The sequence below is a fragment of the Cajanus cajan genome, chromosome 11 (genome assembly GCF_000230855.2).
Source record: "Cajanus cajan strain Asha chromosome 11, NIPB_CcT2T_4, whole genome shotgun sequence".
NCBI lineage: Eukaryota > Viridiplantae > Streptophyta > Magnoliopsida > Fabales > Fabaceae > Cajanus > Cajanus cajan.
The window spans coordinates 35658134-35677848 of record NC_138527.1 but is presented as its reverse complement, the minus strand read 5'-3'; the positions used below and the strand labels follow the sequence as shown (position 1 = coordinate 35677848).

General features: G+C 37.4%; 2 protein-coding genes across 5 annotated transcripts in view; both read right to left on the bottom strand.

Annotated features, from left to right (window-relative positions):
• Window positions 1–384: 384 nt before the first annotated feature.
• Window positions 385–15111, bottom strand: LOC145949339 (WAT1-related protein At4g19185). Of its 4 annotated transcripts, XM_083066545.1 has the most exons (8): window positions 14976–15111; window positions 8752–8842; window positions 5051–5113; window positions 4828–4944; window positions 4365–4650; window positions 2735–2890; window positions 1249–1400; window positions 385–763 (listed from the first exon to the last, which is right to left on the bottom strand). In XM_083066545.1, the coding sequence occupies exons 3-8, from the start codon at window positions 5077–5079 to the stop codon at window positions 583–585; spliced, it is 921 nt and encodes a 306-aa protein (XP_082922671.1). In that variant the 5' UTR covers window positions 5080–5113; window positions 8752–8842; window positions 14976–15111; the 3' UTR covers window positions 385–582. The 4 variants fall into 4 exon arrangements, with proteins under 4 accessions (XP_082922671.1, XP_082922670.1, XP_082922672.1 ...); XM_083066544.1 differs by lacking the exons at window positions 8752–8842; window positions 14976–15111 and adding an exon at window positions 6106–8268; XM_083066546.1 differs by lacking the exons at window positions 8752–8842; window positions 14976–15111 and having other exon boundaries at window positions 4828–4871; window positions 5051–5102.
• The window catches only part of LOC109800172 (WAT1-related protein At4g19185), a 24319-nt gene continuing 13359 nt past the window's right edge, over window positions 8756–19715 (bottom strand). The window contains exon 7 of the mRNA XM_083066540.1: window positions 8756–8842. Within this exon, the coding sequence (XP_082922666.1) occupies window positions 8806–8842 (37 nt within the window). The 3' untranslated portion in view covers window positions 8756–8805. The remainder of the gene's footprint in view (window positions 8843–19715) is intronic.

Below are 19715 nucleotides of genomic sequence, written 5' to 3'. Positions count from 1 at the left end.
GAATGACCTATCAGTATATTTTTAATAAATGAATTTAAATGGAATGAGTTACTAGATAAATCTTTCTTTTCTTAAACATATGTTCTCTTATATATATATATATTTATTTATTTATTTATTTATTTTTGTTCTTAAATAGCTACGCTGACTCTGTTGATTATAAATGTGAGCTTTAGAATTTAATGAGAAATGATAGAGTATTATGATAGAAATTAGTATGATAGAAATTCTCGTTTAGGTAACTTTCCACTTAATTAGATTTTACAACTTCAATCCTAATTACATACAAAGACTAACATACTTGTATCATACTAATTTTTATATGCTAGATTATATATTTTCTATCATATTCTCCATTGGATAATAACTGACATACTTGTATCCTTTGTTAATGAGGGGACGAAATATTGCAATTCATAATTCAGATATGATTTTGAAGATATAATTATCAACATCATATTTAAAAATTCAGACGAAACATTACATTTACATGAACAGTTTGTCCACAAACAACATTTCACATTTACATGACCAAAACGCGAGACCAATTCTCACAAGGCATTGGCATTCTATAACTAATTTTCAGGATATGCTGGAGGACCCCGAAGAAATGTGACCTCCCTGGTCTGAACTTTTTTCATGAATAAGTGGTTCAGAGACAGAAGAGGCATGAGGAGTAACTCCCAAAGTTGCCTGTTTTTCTCTATAAGATGCCCAAGTAACTATGTACAGACCAGCAATGATTAAAGATCCCCCTATGATGCTATCATCACATGGATTAAAAAATAAGAATAAGATAAAGTTTCTAAATACAATAATAATGTCAGAACGCAATGCAGTAGAAAGAAGTGAAACTTCGTTAACTTCAACTATTTAAGGGATTTTATTAATCACAAAACTTAGATACAATATTTATACGTTTAATTAGAATTACAGTTTTAGTTCGATAATATGTATAAATATTTAATAAAATATTTTATTTTATATATTATTGATGTGACTTTAACCAAATAGTATCTTTATAGTATTATATGGATGTTCTATCCTTTTATTAAGTACTAATTAGTAAACTTGTTTCAAAAAATGAAGCAGTGGATTGCATTTTTTTTTAGTTTAACAGGTATGCTCTATTAGTATTAAATTTTTAACACTGTCAACTAATTAAAAAAATAATTTGGTGAGTAGTTTGAAGCCACTTGATCAAGTTAGAAAAGAATGCATCAATAATTTGAAGAGCAGGAGCTATACCTTCCCAAGTAAATTGGAGTGCCAAGGAAAATTTGGGAGAGAAGGGAAGAAAACACAGGTTGAAGCGGGTTGTAAAGGGAAACCATAGCTGGCCCCAAGATCTTATTGCTCCATGAAACGATTGCATAGTTAAGGGCAGATGCAATAGTTCCCTGAATAGATAAGGAGATTTTTTTGTCAAAATCTACATGCTAATAATCCATTAGAAGAGGAATCAATTAAAAAATGTTTAAGAACTCGACATATATACAGAAGAATACTTTCAATCTATTCATCCCTTAAATAAAACTCCCACCTCGCTCTACTTTAGTAGTTTTCATTCCACTGTTATATTACCTGAATACAATTTTCAATGAAACATTGATGTCAACTTTCACTTCTGTGCTAGAATGCAGGTCATTTTTGCCCTCCATTTAACAATCTTGCTTCACTAGACAAAACAAATTGCTAAACATCACAGCAAAATCCCAACTTATTCTGAAGTCTCAAGCTTAACTATTTCTATTGCTAGGTAGAAACAATATTGTGGCTTTTGCCCAAAAGGTCAGTGCTTAGTTGAGTTGATTAGGTAAGCATATCTACGTGGTTCATACAGATGAGTTGGGGTCACACTAGGACACATTTTGTGTTTAATTAAATGCTTTACAAAAATTACATTAGTGATATTCTGGATACATTTTTAGGATATGAAACTTCCATCTAATTCTATATAAGATTAATTGCTCTGTTTGTCACCTATATTTCACATTTTTACTAATTTTCTCATCCAACTTTCAAAATTTTTCATTTTTGTCACCAATTAATTGACCATTGATGTAATATGTTGATTGTTGACATGAATTTTTGATGTAACATATATATATATATATATATATATATATAACGTGACATAAAATGATACATTAGGAATCAACTAATAAAGTGAAAAAATGAATAATATCTAATGTTTAGTGCCAAAATTTGTAAAAATGTGAAAGATGAATGGAAAAAATGCATTGAAGTCTTCTATATATCAAGTTTTCAAATTAAACTATTAAATTGGATTTTTTTCAACACTTAATACTGTCCATCAAAAATATGTTGTAGAATTTGGGTGAGGAGATCCACTTGTCCATCAAGAATATGTTGTAGAATTTGGGTGAGGGGATCCACATGTCATTGTCTGACTTAAGAACTTGATGGTAAAAATTTAGAAAATAAAGAACTAGATCTAATTTTCTCATATTCTTTTCAAAATGCTTGGCATGATGACACTCGGCTAAAAAATTATCAACAATACAAAAGTTAGCATATGCAACACAAACATTTATTTTCATCTAATCCCAACAAATTTGTTATTTGCAAAACAATAATAGACAATAAAAACCATAAACAAAATGTTTAGAGGACAAACAACTGGTTGCATCAAATAAATGGACCAAATGATCAACAATGACTAATAAGGTTTCATGAAATTGGAGATTGATTTAAAATTCTAGTGACTCACAGCATATACAATGGCTAGTATTTCTGATTGCGTCAAAATCCAATCACTTGACTCATGAACCATGAATAATGATGCGATCATCATTAGTACAACTCCAAAGAAGAATGAATATGCTGTGACAGACAAGTTTGCAGGATACTTTTTTAATACTGGCGCCTGAAAATAATGACAATAAATTATTAATGCCAACAATATCACAAATAAAAGAACCGAAGATCACATTAAATCAGTTCATAGAATTTGAGGAGTGAGCACAACTGAACTAATCAATGGAGAGATTTGGAATGGCCTAATGTTAATATTGGTGATGGAAAAAAGTCATTTCGTTTGATATATCAAGTACAAAATGATTGGTTTAACAATAAGAAAAATGTCAAACCTTTTTGAAGTTGTCTAACATGTCTGAAGTATGGGTACTCCAAAAATTCATGTCGTATCGGGTACTTGTGAGTACACATCCAGAACATTTATAAAAAAAAATAGATCCTTAATTTGGCTACACATAAGTACTTTTTAGGCACGTATCATGACTAAGAGAGTTGAGGATTTAGTTTCTATAAATACAAATTTCCTTCTCCTCACAAGAAAGAGTGAGAGTTATACAGAGGGCGAGATTAAAACGTGGGATGTTAGTGGAGATGAATAGGATATAATTGAAGGAGTTGACATTCTTAAAATTATTACTCTTTCTCTTGATGAACCAAAGTTAGACATGTAAATTATGATAAGATTGAAACTGTTAAAATATGATATATCACAATTAAAGTGTATATCATTGTTCAAGTTTGATAGTATAATCATGCTTTAGGTTTTATAATTTTTATTCTTGATATTATAGTTCAAATGAAAGTGTTGTTTATTTGTACTTTTTTTATTATTTATACAATTTACTTAGGTTTATATAAATAAAAACATATTTTTAAATTACATTAACGTACCCGTACCTTATATTTTTCAAAAACCGCATATCCCACACCTGTACCTGATACTGTACTGATATCCATGCAACACAGTCCAATATCAGAGTATGTGTTCCAAATGGAGGGGAATGGGAGCAAAAGTAAGAGTTTATAAAGAGTGTTTTCCGAAGGTTTCAGCTTTTAGGATACACATAAAACAATATATTGCAATTGATTTTCCCTCACTGCATTCCCCCCTAATTCAGAGAAACACCTAAGAACACTCAGTGAGAAACCGTAAAAGAGCTTGCTAGACGTCATAATAATTGGAGCCTGACTGGATAAACTTATTGAGAATCACTTCTAGGATAACAAAAGTAAGAAGAAATATTTAAATAAGTTTCTCCATAAGCTTTTGGAGAAGTTAATATGAGAAAAATTCTACAAATTAACTTATGAATATATTTTTTTTCATTTTTTTCTAGAAGTATTTCTGAAAAAATTTATCCAAACCCTTGGTGTGAAAAAGAGAATTTCAAAGAACTAACAGAGTTATTCCAGCCTTCCATGCCAATAATAAATAGCAGGAGGGGCTTAGTAAAATGGTAATAAAGGCAACAAGTGGCATTGATCATTTTTTCCCCTTAATGCTACAATTAATAGAACAATCATTTGATGGATTTTATTTAAAAAAAAATGTCCTTTAATGAATATAATAAAAATGTAGATACCTGAATGGCTAGAAAAGCAGCCATGCAGCAGGTGTTCCCTATCAAGAATATAACCCCAAGTTGAAAATTGTCTAATCCAAGATTGTGTAAACTATTGATTAACCATCCAGAAGCCTCTTGCTGACCTCTAGCACTTATTTTAATTTGTGCAACATTCTCCATTTCTTCATCTCCTATCAAAGCTGGACCACGATAAAAAACCATCAATATGGCACCAGAAACACAGACAATAGTTCCTCCAACCTTTGCCAGACCTTCATATCTGAGCAAGTTCACTCTTTCTATCCTGCATGAATAAGTTCATTAAGCAACTTCATTGTCCTGGTGTGTATGAATAATTTCATGAATATACACATTTCTGTACTACAATTATGATTGTGCATTAAGATAAATCAATGATAAATGAATAAACTGTATACATATCATAAAACACTCAAATAGAATGGATAAGAGCAAAACTGACCCCATAATTACAGTAAACAGAAATGTAAACACTGGAATGGCTGGCTGTACAGCAGCAGCATAAGTCGGATTAGTATAACTTAAACCAATAAGAAACAAGAGCTGGTTGCCAAATATCCTGATTATGAATCAAGAAGAAAAAAAATACCATATGCATCAATAAAACACTATCCCATTCATATATCATGAAAATTGGAAATAGGTGACTATAGCCTGAATCTTACCCGGTCAATCCAAGGAGAAAGAAGGACATCAGTAACTTCTTGGTAATGGGTGGTCTAGTCCGTCTACGGTCAGCATGATAAAAATGAATAATTATGATACCCATTACTCACACATCAGTAATAAAGAGAAGAATATCACAACTCATAAGAGGGCACAAAAAAGTTGCATGTTAACTTTCCCCTTTTAAAAATTGAATGTGTAATCCAGTTAAATGTGCAAAGCAGGTCATTAAGCCAGGTCTCTGGAATCATTAATGTACCTCAAACAAAGATAAGCCAATTGATTTCAGTTAAATACCAAAAACGCTCTAAACTAGCAGGAAGTAAACTGAGATCTATAAACTCGACTACTCGAGTGTATAATTTCATACAATTAGTATCGTGAACCAACTAATACATCTCTAGCACGTCTTAGACGAAAACACATGAATGATTTATTGTTTTTACATTACAACTCTAGCACGTCCTACCTTGCAAGATTGTATAGTACACCCTTTGGTCATAAAAGCTCTAATATTATTCATGAATCGTGAACCAACTATTTCAAAAAGAAAAAATTTGGCTACTTAGATGAAGACATCTTTAACAATTAGGATCAAGAAAGTTTAATTGTCATATGCTGTGAATGTAAAGGTTTTTAAACTACCAAGTACCAACTAATCATAAATCATAAATCTAATTAAAATGAGATGTTAAAGTAGTTATTATAAAGGCCTGTCCAATGATGATTTGTGATTAGATTCTGCTATAAAAAAACTTTACATTCTTATAGCAATGTACATTACCACACACATACACATGTCTCCACATTGGTAAGATATTAATCACCTTGAGCCTAAGTCCTCACGATTTTACTTTTGAATATTATCCACAATGCCTCTTTACTAATGAAAACAATTGTGTGTATATAAACTCATATTCATCTTCTGAAAACTATGTGAGACTTTACTTGCATCCCATTACAATCAATTAAATTCTCTTTTTTTCCCAATATAACATAATCATTAATGGTTGAATTGAAATAACAGGGAAGAAGGGAGGGAGAAAGAGCATGCCTTTCAAGAAAAACAGCGATGGGAGCAAGAATAGTGAAGGCAAGGGAATCCCTGTAGAAGCAAAAAACAAGTTGGTTGACCCCAACATTAAGGGCCACTTTGGTGAGGACATGGTAGCCACCATAGAATAGCTGCACCAGTGCCATGCCCACATGGGCCTTCAAAGAGTCACCACCCCCGATTGATTCTGCCATCGGAGAATGAATTGAAGGGAACACCAAATTTGATGCTTGCTTCCAACTTCCAAAGATTTTTGTTTCACCGGAGTTTCATTATTGCTTTTGCTTTTGATAAATTCAATTATTCACTTATCCTAATCTGTCATCTGTTGCTTTGACGGTGCACCCGTTTATAAATAATGAGTTATGATTACCTGATAGAATTTTAAACTAACAATCTAATAAAAAATATATCAAGTGGATGTGGGGCAAAGCAGGAAACAAAAAACGTGGTGAGAGAAAACCAAAGGTAGTTGTTTCAGGTTAATGTTATTAACTGATGTTCATGGAGACTTCAGGCATTCATTATTTTCTCTCCAGCAATAATCTCAACCATTGATTATATTTACTCTATTTTTTCAGTATTGTAGGAATTACCAATTTAGCGTTCAGATTTTGTAGCATAGTATAGAGAAGAGAAGTATTTGGCTAGAAAGGATCCAAGTACAGCGAAAGTAGTGTCCAGATAGCCAGAGTGAAGAGAAAAGAAGTTGAAACGTTTGTAAATTTAAGGTCATAGATGAAAAGAAGAAAATAAAAATTTAACTGATTTTTTTTTATTGGCAGTTGAATCTTTATTAATAAGGATCTTACTACAGTTGTGCAGGAAATGTTTGCTACAAACATGAACAGAAATATCTCAAAACAGGGCTTATGATTGTAATTATTTGATCAAGATATTTGATTAATGTTAATTACAATTTAATTTTTTGTTTTGGTTTTTTCTCCATTTATAATTTTTTTTTAAATTACTTGTTAAACTTAATGAAAAAAATATATTTTATTTTTTTTATAAAATCAAAATATTATCTTGCTTCATTTCTTCGTGTCACCTTTGATTTGATAAAGGAGATAATAATTCTCTACTTTTACTTCTTTTTTTTTACTATGATGCTTTTTTTCACTACAATTGTTTTTAACTTTTTCTTTTTTTACACGTGACCATTTAACTTTGACAAACAATGAAAGAGAAATGGGAATCACATTTTTTTTATTGAATTCTTTATTATTAACTAATATACATAAATAAATTAATTAATTAAATTTAATAAAATTATCTAACATATTCTAATATATCTGGTAAGATATATGAGATTATCTAAGATATCTTATAAGATATTTGGTATATTTGTATTGGTATATCATATCAATTTTTAGAATAAATTTTTAGAGAGATTCTTATAAATTTTTGGGACATATTCTTAAGAATTTCTTAAAAAATTGGATTTGCAAATCACAAATATTATAAGGAAATTAAAAGGATAATATAATCAATTAATTAATACTATAATTTATGTAATATCATTTTTTATTTTTTATTCTCTGCATACTAATTAACATTTTGTATCTTCGTGTATTTTTAAAAAGATAAAATAATAAAATATTTGAGGTTGAGTTGGAGGTGATTATTATCCTTTCTTATATGAATTCAAAATAAAAATGAATTCGTACATCTTTTATCATTGTAGTGTAGAATGTAAAACTAGCTTTTCTATAAGAACTCAACTACAAAAAGTTTTCACTATTAAAAAAAACTCTAAAAATTGTGAAGTATGTTGGACAACTTGTAAATTGAATTACTTAAGTTCTTTCATTAAAAAAATTAAATATAGTTCTTAAATTCTGCATGGCATCAAAGGACCATACAAATTGATTAACAAGAGCTCAAAATGCGTTCTACTATTGGAGGTATTCCTCACCAAAGGAGAAATTTTGATACATAATAATAAATATTAATCTAAATTAGTTAATAAATATACGAAAGTGAAATGTTTAATTTTTAAACAAATAAGTTAGGTATATTAAGTTAGGGATTTATAAGTGATGACAACAAACTATTCTCTCCATTTCTAAGATGATTACAGTTTTAACATTAAAAAAAAACTCTAAAAAATGTGAAGTCCATCGGAGAACTCATAAATTGAATTAAGAACTTAAGTTCTCTCATGAAAAAAAAACTTAAATTTCTTAAATTCTACATAGCATTAAGAGACTATACAAAATTGATTAATAGAAAACCAAAATGCACTCTACTATAAGAGATATTCCTCACCAAATGAGAAATTTTGATACATAATAATAAATATTAATCTAAATTAGATAATAAATATACGAAAAGTGAAATGTTTAATTTTTAAACAAATAAGTAATGTATATTAAGTAAGTTAGAGATTTATAATCAGTGACAACAAACTATTTCCTCTATTTTCAAGATGATTATAGTTTTAACATTTGAAATTATTTTAAGAATAATGTATTTATTGAGAGAGTAAAGTTATTTTAGTAAGATTATATCAAAAAGTGATCTATTTATTGTTATTTTTAATATATATATGTGTAAAAATGTTAAATTGTGATCGAAAGTATAATCAATTTTTTGAATGTAGATTTAACTATAATAAGGAACTTTGTAGAAAATTATTTGTACCTATATCAAGATATTCTATCTTTTATCTCTAATGTCTTCTCTTCTTTTCACTCTTTAAGTCAATTGTCTTACTAAGCCAAGAAGAACGTACCTGCAAAATGTATTCTGACGTTTAAGTTAGTAATCTATTCGATGTAATAAATGTAAATATATTGTGAACAATGACTTTACATCAATATACAATACTATTTATACTAATTGTGATGAGTCCTAATTCCAATGAGTTTCAATCTAAGATTACCGACTAGGTAATACGAGTTATTTACTTTGTTGTGTAATGATTAGGCTTTAATTGTCTTAATTAACAAAAAATAAGAAATCATCTAACCTTTTGATAACCTAGATGATCAATAACCAAGGGTGTCGAACAGGTATTTCTTAAAGGATGATTGAGACCCAGTTCAACGATAAAATGTCATCAGCAGACGAGGATGCCAAACGGACATAGGGATGTGTTAAGTCTCAATTTTACCTCTTTTTGGATGAGACTTATTGAACAAATTCCACTCATCCTTTGAACCATTGCAATATAATTGTTCTCTTTTTGGTTCATTTTGTGTGCAGATATAACTAACCCAAATTTAGCTAACAATACCTTAATACATCTCATTTTTTGTGCAGGTATTGAGCTAGAGACTTGAGGGTTGAAGACTCTTAGGATTGGAAATCTAAGAAGCTAAGGAGCAGAGAAGAGGTTCTGCGCCGGGCGCAAGGTGATCCGCGCCAGGCGAGCAAAGCAGAGTATTTCGTCTCTGGGAGCCATTGCGCCGGGCGTAATGTGAATTGCGCCGGGCTTGTCCTAAGGCAGAGAGTATCTGGAAGGCCCCGCGCCGGGCGCGAAGACTTATGCGCCGGGCGCGAAACCCTAATCTGACTCCCCAAGCTCGTATTTGAAGCCATTTTCGGGGGAGAAACCCCCATTCACACATTGGGCGCCTCCAGGAGCTGCGGAAGGGATTCCCAGGGCTTGGGATCGTCCGTGTGCGGATCTTTCCTTCGGTTCTTCACTTCCTCTTCCATCTCTATTTTGTATTTGCCCTCTTTGTTGAGTGGTTTCACCCATTTTGTGGGGTTAGATGTAACCAACGTACTCTATTGTAATCTTTACGGTTTTAATGATATATATACATGTTGTTTTATTCGTTGTTGTGTTTGTTTCTATTCTTAATGCTTGCTTTGGATTTAATCTCATTGCATGATATAGGTTCCATTGGGTATTGGAAAATAACCCTTGAAACTAGCTCTGAAACAAATGCCTAGTGGGAAATGTATCTAGGAATGGAGCTTAGCCCATTAGTAGTCTTAAACCCTAGCCCGTAATGCGGATGTAGATATTGGGTACTCAAGGGATTGATATTCAATATCCACATCTAGGCTCTTGCTCTAAGGGATTAGGTTTGAGTAAACTTATGGGTTGACTAAGCAATGAATTCAACAAGAGATTAAGGATACATTAGTGTTACGTTTGGTGAAATCTGACCCCCACAACCTCACAATACCACAATACCATTCCTTACCTTTTCCACTCACAAAACAATATTTATTTACAGCTTTCATTCCAATAGTCACAACTTTGCATTCACTGCACAAACTATGAAATTGGAATTATTCTTTAGTCACGAATAGTCAATAAATGCTTATATTACCTTCTAATCCCTGTGGATACGATATTTTTACTACTTGAACGGCCGGTATACTTGCCGTGTTTGAGACCGTTGATAGAATTAAACTAAATTTCAATTATAACAAAAGTACTTCAACGGAAATCTCAACAAGTTTTTGGCGCCGTTGCCGGGGATTAGAATGGCGATTTAGTATTTATAGCTATTTGTGACTTATTCTTTTACTTTTATTTTCATTTTAAGGTAGCAATGAATTGTTGAAGCTGACCTGGGCGCTCTAGTCCTCTACTTTCTCTTGTATGCTAGGTACTATGAACAAGATTGACCAATCCCTCTGAGCAATTGTTGAGCAATCATGAGATTGAGCACAAAGCAAGGAGGAACAAGAGCAACAGGAGGAGAAGGAGAGTAGAGCACTTCAAGTTGGTCACCGTCAGGCTCGGGACAGTAAACAAGCGCTTCCTGGGAGGCAACCCAGAGATCTGAACTGTGTTTTAGATTTTTGTTGTATGTTGTTCTGTGTTATAAGTGTTGTTTTGTATTATGTGTTGTGTTTGTGTTATATGTTGGTTTGTGGTATGTATTATTTTGTGTTATGTGTTAATTGTTAGAATCATGCTTGAGTGGGTAAATATAGGGTACATCTTGTTGGGAGTGTGAGGAAGAGGTAACTCTGTATCTAGGTGGAAATCAGGCCTTATCTCAAAGTAAATTTAGGCAAAACTGACCATATCAGGGTTATGCGCCCGGCGCGCTTCACCTCGCGCCCAGCGCAAGACTCGAGTTGTGGTCTCTGGAACCCACCACGCCGGGCACGTTTAACGCCAGCCCGGCGCGATATCAGATTTTGAAGCCTTGTTGAATTTTACTGATATGAAGCCCGGCGCATCTGTGTTGCGCCCGGCGTAGGACATTCCTGACAGCCCATATTTATCTGTTTTCAATCATGTTTCTTTATGTTCTGTTGTATGTTGTATGTTTGTGTGCTTTATGTTGCATTGTTATAGTTCATTTCCGTGTGCATGCATGTTGTGCTTAATTTTGGTCTAAGGATATTCTCCATTGTGTTATAGTTGCTTGGTCATCACTATGTATACATTTTTGTGCTCACCATTCTTTTTCATGCTTATACTCCGCGACCACTCTTGGTTTCTAGGACTTTCAGGCATATACTGGTTGGCCTGGGGACCAGGCTCCTAAGTTTGGGGGAGTGGAGCTGCTGATGCAGACGGAGCCGTTGATGGTGGAGCAGCCCCTAAAGATGATGATGACCAGACCCCATAGATGGAAGCAGATGGAGCTCACCTTAGTTTGCCTTTGTTTCTTGCAATTTATTTTTCTGTCTTTTATTTTCAGTATTTTAACTATTTCTATATCTATCTCTTTTGGTGATTACACTGTTGGTTCTTTTTGTGAATATTCTGCTTTAGCACAGGTTTTAATCTTGTTGATACTTGTTTTGCTTGTGGTCGATTCTGGATTATAGTTTGCTTGATGTTTATGTTGTGTGTACCTTAGACATTTTCAAGTCACATTAGATCTTTAGTTCATGACTAGTTGCATACGGGTTTCAATGTTGATCATAGAACTGAGCTGAGCTTGATAGTTTGTGGATGCATAGCCGGGTGAGGTTTGAGCCTAAACACTGATGAGTGAACTACGCTTAGGTTGCATGATAGACTTTGCTTGAGTTTCCCTGGTGGTTTGTGTAACATCTCGTTACAGTTTGCTTATGTTATGCACTTATATGATCAAGGCATTCACATTTCCATATTTTGTTAACCACATAAGCCAAAAAGCCATATCCACTTTCCATTTGACCCATACCTTCCTAAGCCTAAACACCATACCTTCCACTTGTCCAAAACCAAGAAAAATTAACCATAACCCTTGCTTTGGTTAAGAGAGCAAACTGATGACATCAAATAAGTTTGGGGGAGTTGAAGAATGGGAAATTTTGGGAAGAAGAAAGTATGTGGTCAGCCATTACAAAACAAAATAAATAAATAAATAAATAAATAAAAAAAAAAAAGAGAAAAACAAAGCAAAACAAAAACAAAAATATTAAGATGCAAAAATGTAAATATGCATCTCATAAAGGCTAATGGCTTGGATCAGGTAAAGGGCATGTGCCAAATTGTTGTAATGGGGTATGGAGAGGGACATCATTGTAAAATCTTATTTGCTCTCTTAAGCTATAGCACCTTCAATCTTTGAAAAACCATAAAACTGCTACCGCTTGACCCTGCTTGACCCAGATTGCCCTAATAAAGACCTTGTGATAAGTGTCTGCATTTGTTTTACCACTGGTTTCATTTGGAAACGAATAGCAAAGTTGAATTATGTGGCGTGAGTAGTAGACTAGAGAGAAACACTCACCCTGATACACTAGTGTGCATAGAGAGAAACATTTTCCTAGTGAGGATGCATACATATACACAGATAGTCATTACTCTTCTCAGCTCTTTGATCTCTTTTGAAACCTTTGTTTGCACCTTGTCATGTTCTATTGCAATAATTGTGATCGGAAATTCATCTGAGGTTCATGCTTGCGAAAAGAATATACAAGTGAACTAGGATGTAGAAATTGACTCACTAGCATTACTTGTTATCTGCTAGATTAATTACCTTTTGCTTGAGGACAAGCAAGGTTCTAAGTTTGGGGGAGTTGTTAAGTCTCAATTTTACCTCTTTTTGGATGAGACTTATTGAACAAATTCCACTCATCCTTTGAACCATTGCAATATAATTGTTCTCTTTTTGGTTCATTTTGTGTGCAGATATAACTAACCCAAATTTAGCTAACAATACCTTAATACATCTCATTTTTTGTGCAGGTATTGAGCTAGAGACTTGAGGGTTGAAGACTCTTAGGATTGGAAATCTAAGAAGCTAAGGAGCAGAGAAGAGGTTCTGCGCCGGGCGCAAGGTGATCCGCGCCAGGCGAGCAAAGCAGAGTATTTCGTCTCTGGGAGCCATTGCGCCGGGCGTAATGTGAATTGCGCCGGGCTTGTCCTAAGGCAGAGAGTATCTGGAAGGCCCCGCGCCGGGCGCGAAGACTTATGCGCCGGGCGCGAAACCCTAATCTGACTCCCCAAGCTCGTATTTGAAGCCATTTTCGGGGGAGAAACCCCCATTCACACATTGGGCGCCTCCAGGAGCTGCGGAAGGGATTCCCAGGGCTTGGGATCGTCCGTGTGCGGATCTTTCCTTCGGTTCTTCACTTCCTCTTCCATCTCTATTTTGTATTTGCCCTCTTTGTTGAGTGGTTTCACCCATTTTGTGGGGTTAGATGTAACCAACGTACTCTATTGTAATCTTTACGGTTTTAATGATATATATACATGTTGTTTTATTCGTTGTTGTGTTTGTTTCTATTCTTAATGCTTGCTTTGGATTTAATCTCATTGCATGATATAGGTTCCATTGGGTATTGGAAAATAACCCTTGAAACTAGCTCTGAAACAAATGCCTAGTGGGAAATGTATCTAGGAATGGAGTTTAGCCCATTAGTAGTCTTAAACCCTAGCCCGTAATGCGGATGTAGATATTGGGTACTCAAGGGATTGATATTCAATATCCACATCTAGGCTCTTGCTCTAAGGGATTAGGTTTGAGTAAACTTATGGGTTGACTAAGCAATGAATTCAACAAGAGATTAAGGATACATTAGTGTTACGTTTGGTGAAATCTGACCCCCACAACCTCACAATACCACAATACCATTCCTTACCTTTTCCACTCACAAAACAATATTTATTTACAGCTTTCATTCCAATAGTCACAACTTTGCATTCACTGCACAAACTATGAAATTGGAATTATTCTTTAGTCACGAATAGTCAATAAATGCTTATATTACCTTCTAATCCCTGTGGATACGATATTTTTACTACTTGAACGGCCGGTATACTTGCCGTGTTTGAGACCGTTGATAGAATTAAACTAAATTTCAATTATAACAAAAGTACTTCAACGGAAATCTCAACAGGATGCCAAACTAGTATTCCTAGATAAACTATTGAAATCCTATTCGATGACACAATGCCATTAACAATCAAGGATGCCGAACAGACATAAGGTGTTGAACTAATTTTCCTTGATAAACGATCGAATGACCTATCAGTATATTTTTAATAAATGAATTTGAATGGAATGAGTTACTAGATAAATCTTTCTTTTCTTAAAAATATGCTCTCTTATATATATATATATATATATATATATATATATATATATATATATATATATATATTTATTTTTGTTCTTAAATAGCTACGCTGACTCTGTTGATTATAAATGTGAGCTTTAGAATTTAATGAGAAATGATAGAGTATTATGATAGAAATTAGTATGATGGAAATTCTCGTTTAGGTAACTTTCCACTTAATTAGATTTTACAACTTCAATCCTAATTACATACAAAGACTAACATACTTGTATCATACTAATTTTTATATGCTAGATTATATATTTTCTATCATATTCTCCATTGGATAATAACTGACATACTTGTATCCTTTGTTAATGAGGGGACGAAATATTGCATTTCATAATTCAGATATGATTTTGAAGATATATTTATAAACATCATGTTCTTACCGGAAATCTGTTGTATAGCTGATCTACCAGGTAAGATCGGTGAGCCTCCTTTACTGGTACGTTGGTGCTCCAAGATGGGGGTGGTATCAGTAAATGAGACTCTGATGCTAAAGTTAGTGTTTGTGTGAGTATTAGTCTCGTATATGTAATGCACGTACCTTGGTGTGATTTAGGGTTGCTTCGGGCCTTGGACCTGAGATGAGATGTAATATGATTAGATAACAGACCTCGTCTGGGGCGAGATCCTCGGGGATCAGTTATGATTCACTTAAATGCCGAGCTGATGTCACACGGTGCGCGTCTGAGGTCGGCTTGCGTTGTGGTGCCGAGCTCGGAGCCTGACTTCGTAATACGGATAGTACACTAACCCCCCGAGCTCCGAAGACCGTAGGTCGAGGAGTTAAGACCGAGCTCGCTGGGGGGAGGTGACATTTCGCGTACGTTTGCTCGTTGTGGTTCCATGTGTCGCGACTGTTCATTTCCCGGAAACGTGCAAGTGGCGCGTTATGGGAAATGACGGTTATGTAATGATGGGTTTGCAATTAATTGTGTTGTCAGGCGTGTCCCCTGACCGACACGTAGCGTGACGGTTTTGAAATGTGGGAAAAAGCCCTTTTCTTTTTCTCTCCCGCATCTCTTCCCATTCACTCCACTTTCTTCTACTCTTTGGCTTCTTGGGTACGATAGTCCTCTGTGCCTTCTCGTTCCTAGCTTTCTTGCTTTCGTTCGTCTTTCGTCTTCGTTTTCACAATCTTTCTTCGAGTTTGCTTGATGGCTGGTGGTCGTGGCGCCGGTTCTTCTGCGCCTGCCAGGGGCAAGGCGCGCGGCAAGGCGGCGGCTACTGGGAAGGGTGTCGCCGAGAGGAGAGACCCGCCCCCGCCTAAGGACCTGGAGTCAGGTGTTCCTGGTTACGACTGGGTCAAGCGCGAGATGGGGGGCATCCAAAGTGTGTTCAGGTCGCGTCTAGAGGTCGATGCGGTTTGGGAGATGCACCGGATTTGCGACCCCACCATTTCCCGGATGATTCGGCTCGAGCCCTGTCTGGCTGGTGAGGGTGTGTTCATGGGGAAGTCGACCGATCCCCCCCACTTTTATGTTTATCAGAGTTTCTTCAGGGACCTAGGCGTTTGTCTTCCTTTCACTCAGTTTGAGTGTGATTTCTTGAACTACATCAACGCGGCCCCTTGTCAGCTGCACCCCAATAGTTGGGGGTTTTTTGAGGGTGTTTCAGGTCCTGTGTGCGGTCCTAGGGCTGGAGTTGTCCCTTCGCGTTTTCCTTCATTTCTATCAGCTGAAGCTAGGCGTTCCGCCGTATGGCATTCTTTCTTTGAACGGGAGTAAAGAAGAGGGTTTATTCACTCTTTACTCCCAATCTTATAAGAATTTCAAATCCGAGTTTTTCCGGGTAGTCCTCGTGACGTCGACCCTTTGGAGGATGGGGATTTCTACTTTGGTGGACTGCCGAAGTTCCCCTTTTACTGGTGCCCTAAACCGTCTAGGTTTCACGGGGTGAACCCTTTGGAGTTGACGGCTTCGGAGGCTGCCGTCGTTAAGAATCACTCGGCTTTGCCTCGCCCGTTGAATTACAAGTCGATCTTGTGGCTTGCGAACTCGGTGCACAGGGAGAGGGACCTGGAGGGTGATTATTTTGCATCTTGGTATTTTGTTGAGGTTTGTGTAATCCTTCTTTGCAGATGTGCCTTATTTTTTGTCTGTAGGCCTTATAGGAAAAGACTTGTGGCTTGAGCTGAAGCCTTGCTTTAACGTGACCGAGCTTGGGGTTTCCGAGCCTCCAGAGGAGGAGGTTTCCCCTCTGAAAATCAACCGAAAACGAAAGAGGGGTGGGAGAAAGATCGGGGGGACCTCTGCCCCTCATGAGATAGGGGAGGTTGCCTCCCAGGTTGTGGAAGCTGGGGTGGTGGACCGTGCTGAGAGTCCGCCGTCGGAGGGGATCGATCGTGTGGCTGCCGAAGAGGTGGCGTTGGCTGCTGAGCCAGTTGTTCAACCCGGCAAGGTGCCGGCTCAAGCTATTGAGCGGGTTGCCGTGGTGAGTATTTTTCTTTTCTTAGTCTTGTTTCTATTTTCTTCATTTTTGACTTGAGGTTGTTTTCTATAGGCAGTGGATGCCGCCGAGGAAGTGATCCGGGGTGCAGTACCTGTTGCTCCGGTTGGCGAGGTAAGTCGTTGGCCCTTCTGTGGTATTTGGCGTTTTACCCTTCTGTTTACATTTGTTCTTAGAAGAGTGTTCTTGCTTTTTGCAGGCGGGGAGCGGCACTGGGGTATCTGCGCCTACTTCCGCCGAGGTCCGTAGGGAGGGGTCGAGCTCCGGGCTCCCTACCCCTGGTCCAGTTCCGAGGCCGAAGCGGCCGTACCTTGCGTATCGCTATGCGCAAGAGGGCGCGCCCTTGCGTCTGGAGCACTTGAGTGTGTCGGAGGAGGTCAACTCTTTGTGGAGCGCCGCGGTGACTCTGGAGAAGTTTTTCCCGAGGGGGTCGTTGAGCACGGCTGATCAGGCGATGATCGAGTCGGCCGGGCCAATGGGAAGTTTTGATGCCACCCAGATCTTCCTTCAGCGAGGAACGGCCATTGTGGATTACTGGAAACACAAGTGGTCAAGGCAGCAGGAGGACATTGCGAAACTGAGGAGCCTTGTTCAGCCTCTGAAGGATGAGAATAAAGTCCTGAAGGGGGAGAACGGGGTTCTGACTGCTGCCATCGGTGAAGCGAAGATGCAGGGAGCCGAGCTCCAGGCAGCGAGGGGGGCCTTGCCAGGGCCTAGAAGTCCTTGGAGATCGCCCTTCGCTCCAACGAAGAGTATGCTTCTCGGGTTGGTGAGCTGCAGGGGCTGGTTACCTCGTCCCGGGGCGAGGTGATGTCTTCTCGGGAGCAGGTTCGCTCTCTGGAAGATGAGGTCGCATTTTTGAAGGGCGAGCTGGTGTTAGTAACCGAGGAGCGTCTCCGCGATGAGGTCATTATTGGCAACAAAGAGCAGGAGATTGCTGCCCAGAGAGTAGACCTTTCGTCGCTGGAGGCCGAGAAGGCGGCATTGTAGAGGAGACTTGAGGAGGTCGAGCGCTCCATCGTGGTGGAGCATAAGAGGGGCTTCCTCAAGGCTGCTCATCAGGCCAGGCTCCTTGCGCCAGGGTTCGACTTCTCCGGCTTGCATGTGGAGAAGGTCGTTCGCTTCGGGAAGCTGGTCAAGGAGGATGACGTTGAGGATAGTTCCAGCGATAATGCCTCTATGTAGGCCAATTTTGTAATCGTAATTTATTTCTGTTTTGAACTCAAGTGTTGAATCCTAGGAACTTTGCTTGTATATATATATATATATTTTTTTTTTTACGTAAAGGTTTAAATTTTACCGTAATGAAACCGAGGTTTGAGCTCGACCTTAGCTTTTTGTGATGGTTCAAACTTGACCGTAATAAAATCGAGGTTTTCGTGAAGGTTCAAACTTGACCGTAGTTTTTTGTGAAGGTTCAAACTTGACCTTAATCCTGCCGAGGTTCAAATTTGACCTCGGACTTGGAGTGATATGTGGTTCATCAAGGTTCGAATTCGACCTCGGATAAGTGGTTCGTGTTTGACCTTAGATTTGGAGTGATATGTGTTTCATCGAGGTTCGAATTCGACCTCGGATAAGTGGTTCGTGCTCGACCTCAGATTTGGAGTGATATGTGTTTCATCGAGGTTCGAATTCGACCTCGGATTTTCGTGGAGGTTCAAACTTGACCTTAATAAACCGAGGTTCGAACTCGGCCTTAGATTTTTGTGAGGGTTCAAACTTGACCTTAATAAACCGAGGTTCAGACTCGACCTTAGATTTTCGAGAATGTTCAAACTTGACCTTAATAAACCTAGGTTCGGACTCGACCTTCATTTGAGGATAGACGTAAAATGATGTGAAAAAGGTGTAAGTTGAATGGAATGAGTCATTTTATTGATTATGTAAATGTGCCTCGTTAAAAACCCTCTCAGCCAAAACCCATCTTTCTATTTTTTGGGACAAAAGACTGAGGCGGGAAAAGAGTGCACAACTCATTCATACAAAGTTCAACTAAAATAAAACTTGAGATGCGTAGCATTCCAAGTTCGCAGTATAGGTTTGCCGCTGAGTTCTTCCAGTCCATATGCTCCATTTTCCAAGTCTTCTGTAACTCGGAAGGGGCCACCCCAAGTGGGTGCGAGTTTCCCATCTGACGTGTCCTTTCTTGCTTCGCCTAGTAGTCGCCATACCAAGTCACTTACTCGGAACGAGCAAGGTTTTACTCGGGTGTTGTATCTTCGGGAAGCTCGGAGCTTGCAGGCTTCTTCGTGGATTTGAGCTTCGTTTCTAAGCTCATCCACCAAGTCGAGGTCAGCCGCCAGTTCTTGGGCATTCTGTTCGCCGTTGAAGACTTGGCGTCTGTGGGATTTTTCGCCTACTTCTACTAGGATCATTGCGTCAGCTCCGTAGGTCAGCCTGTAAGGCGTCTCTTGTGTGGTTGACTGGGGGGTGCAATGATACGCCCAGAGGATGCTGGGGAGTTCATCGGGCCACTGCCCTTTGGCGTTTCCTAGTCGCTTTTTGAGTTCCCGGAAGATGACCTTGTTGGCAGCTTCGGCCTGGCCATTGGTCTGGGGGTGTTCCACCGAGGTCGAAAGGTGTTTAATTCCGAGATCGTGGAGGAAGTCTTCGAATTCCTGTGCGATGAACTGTCGACCGTTGTCGGTAACGAGGGCGTGAGGGATTCTGAACCT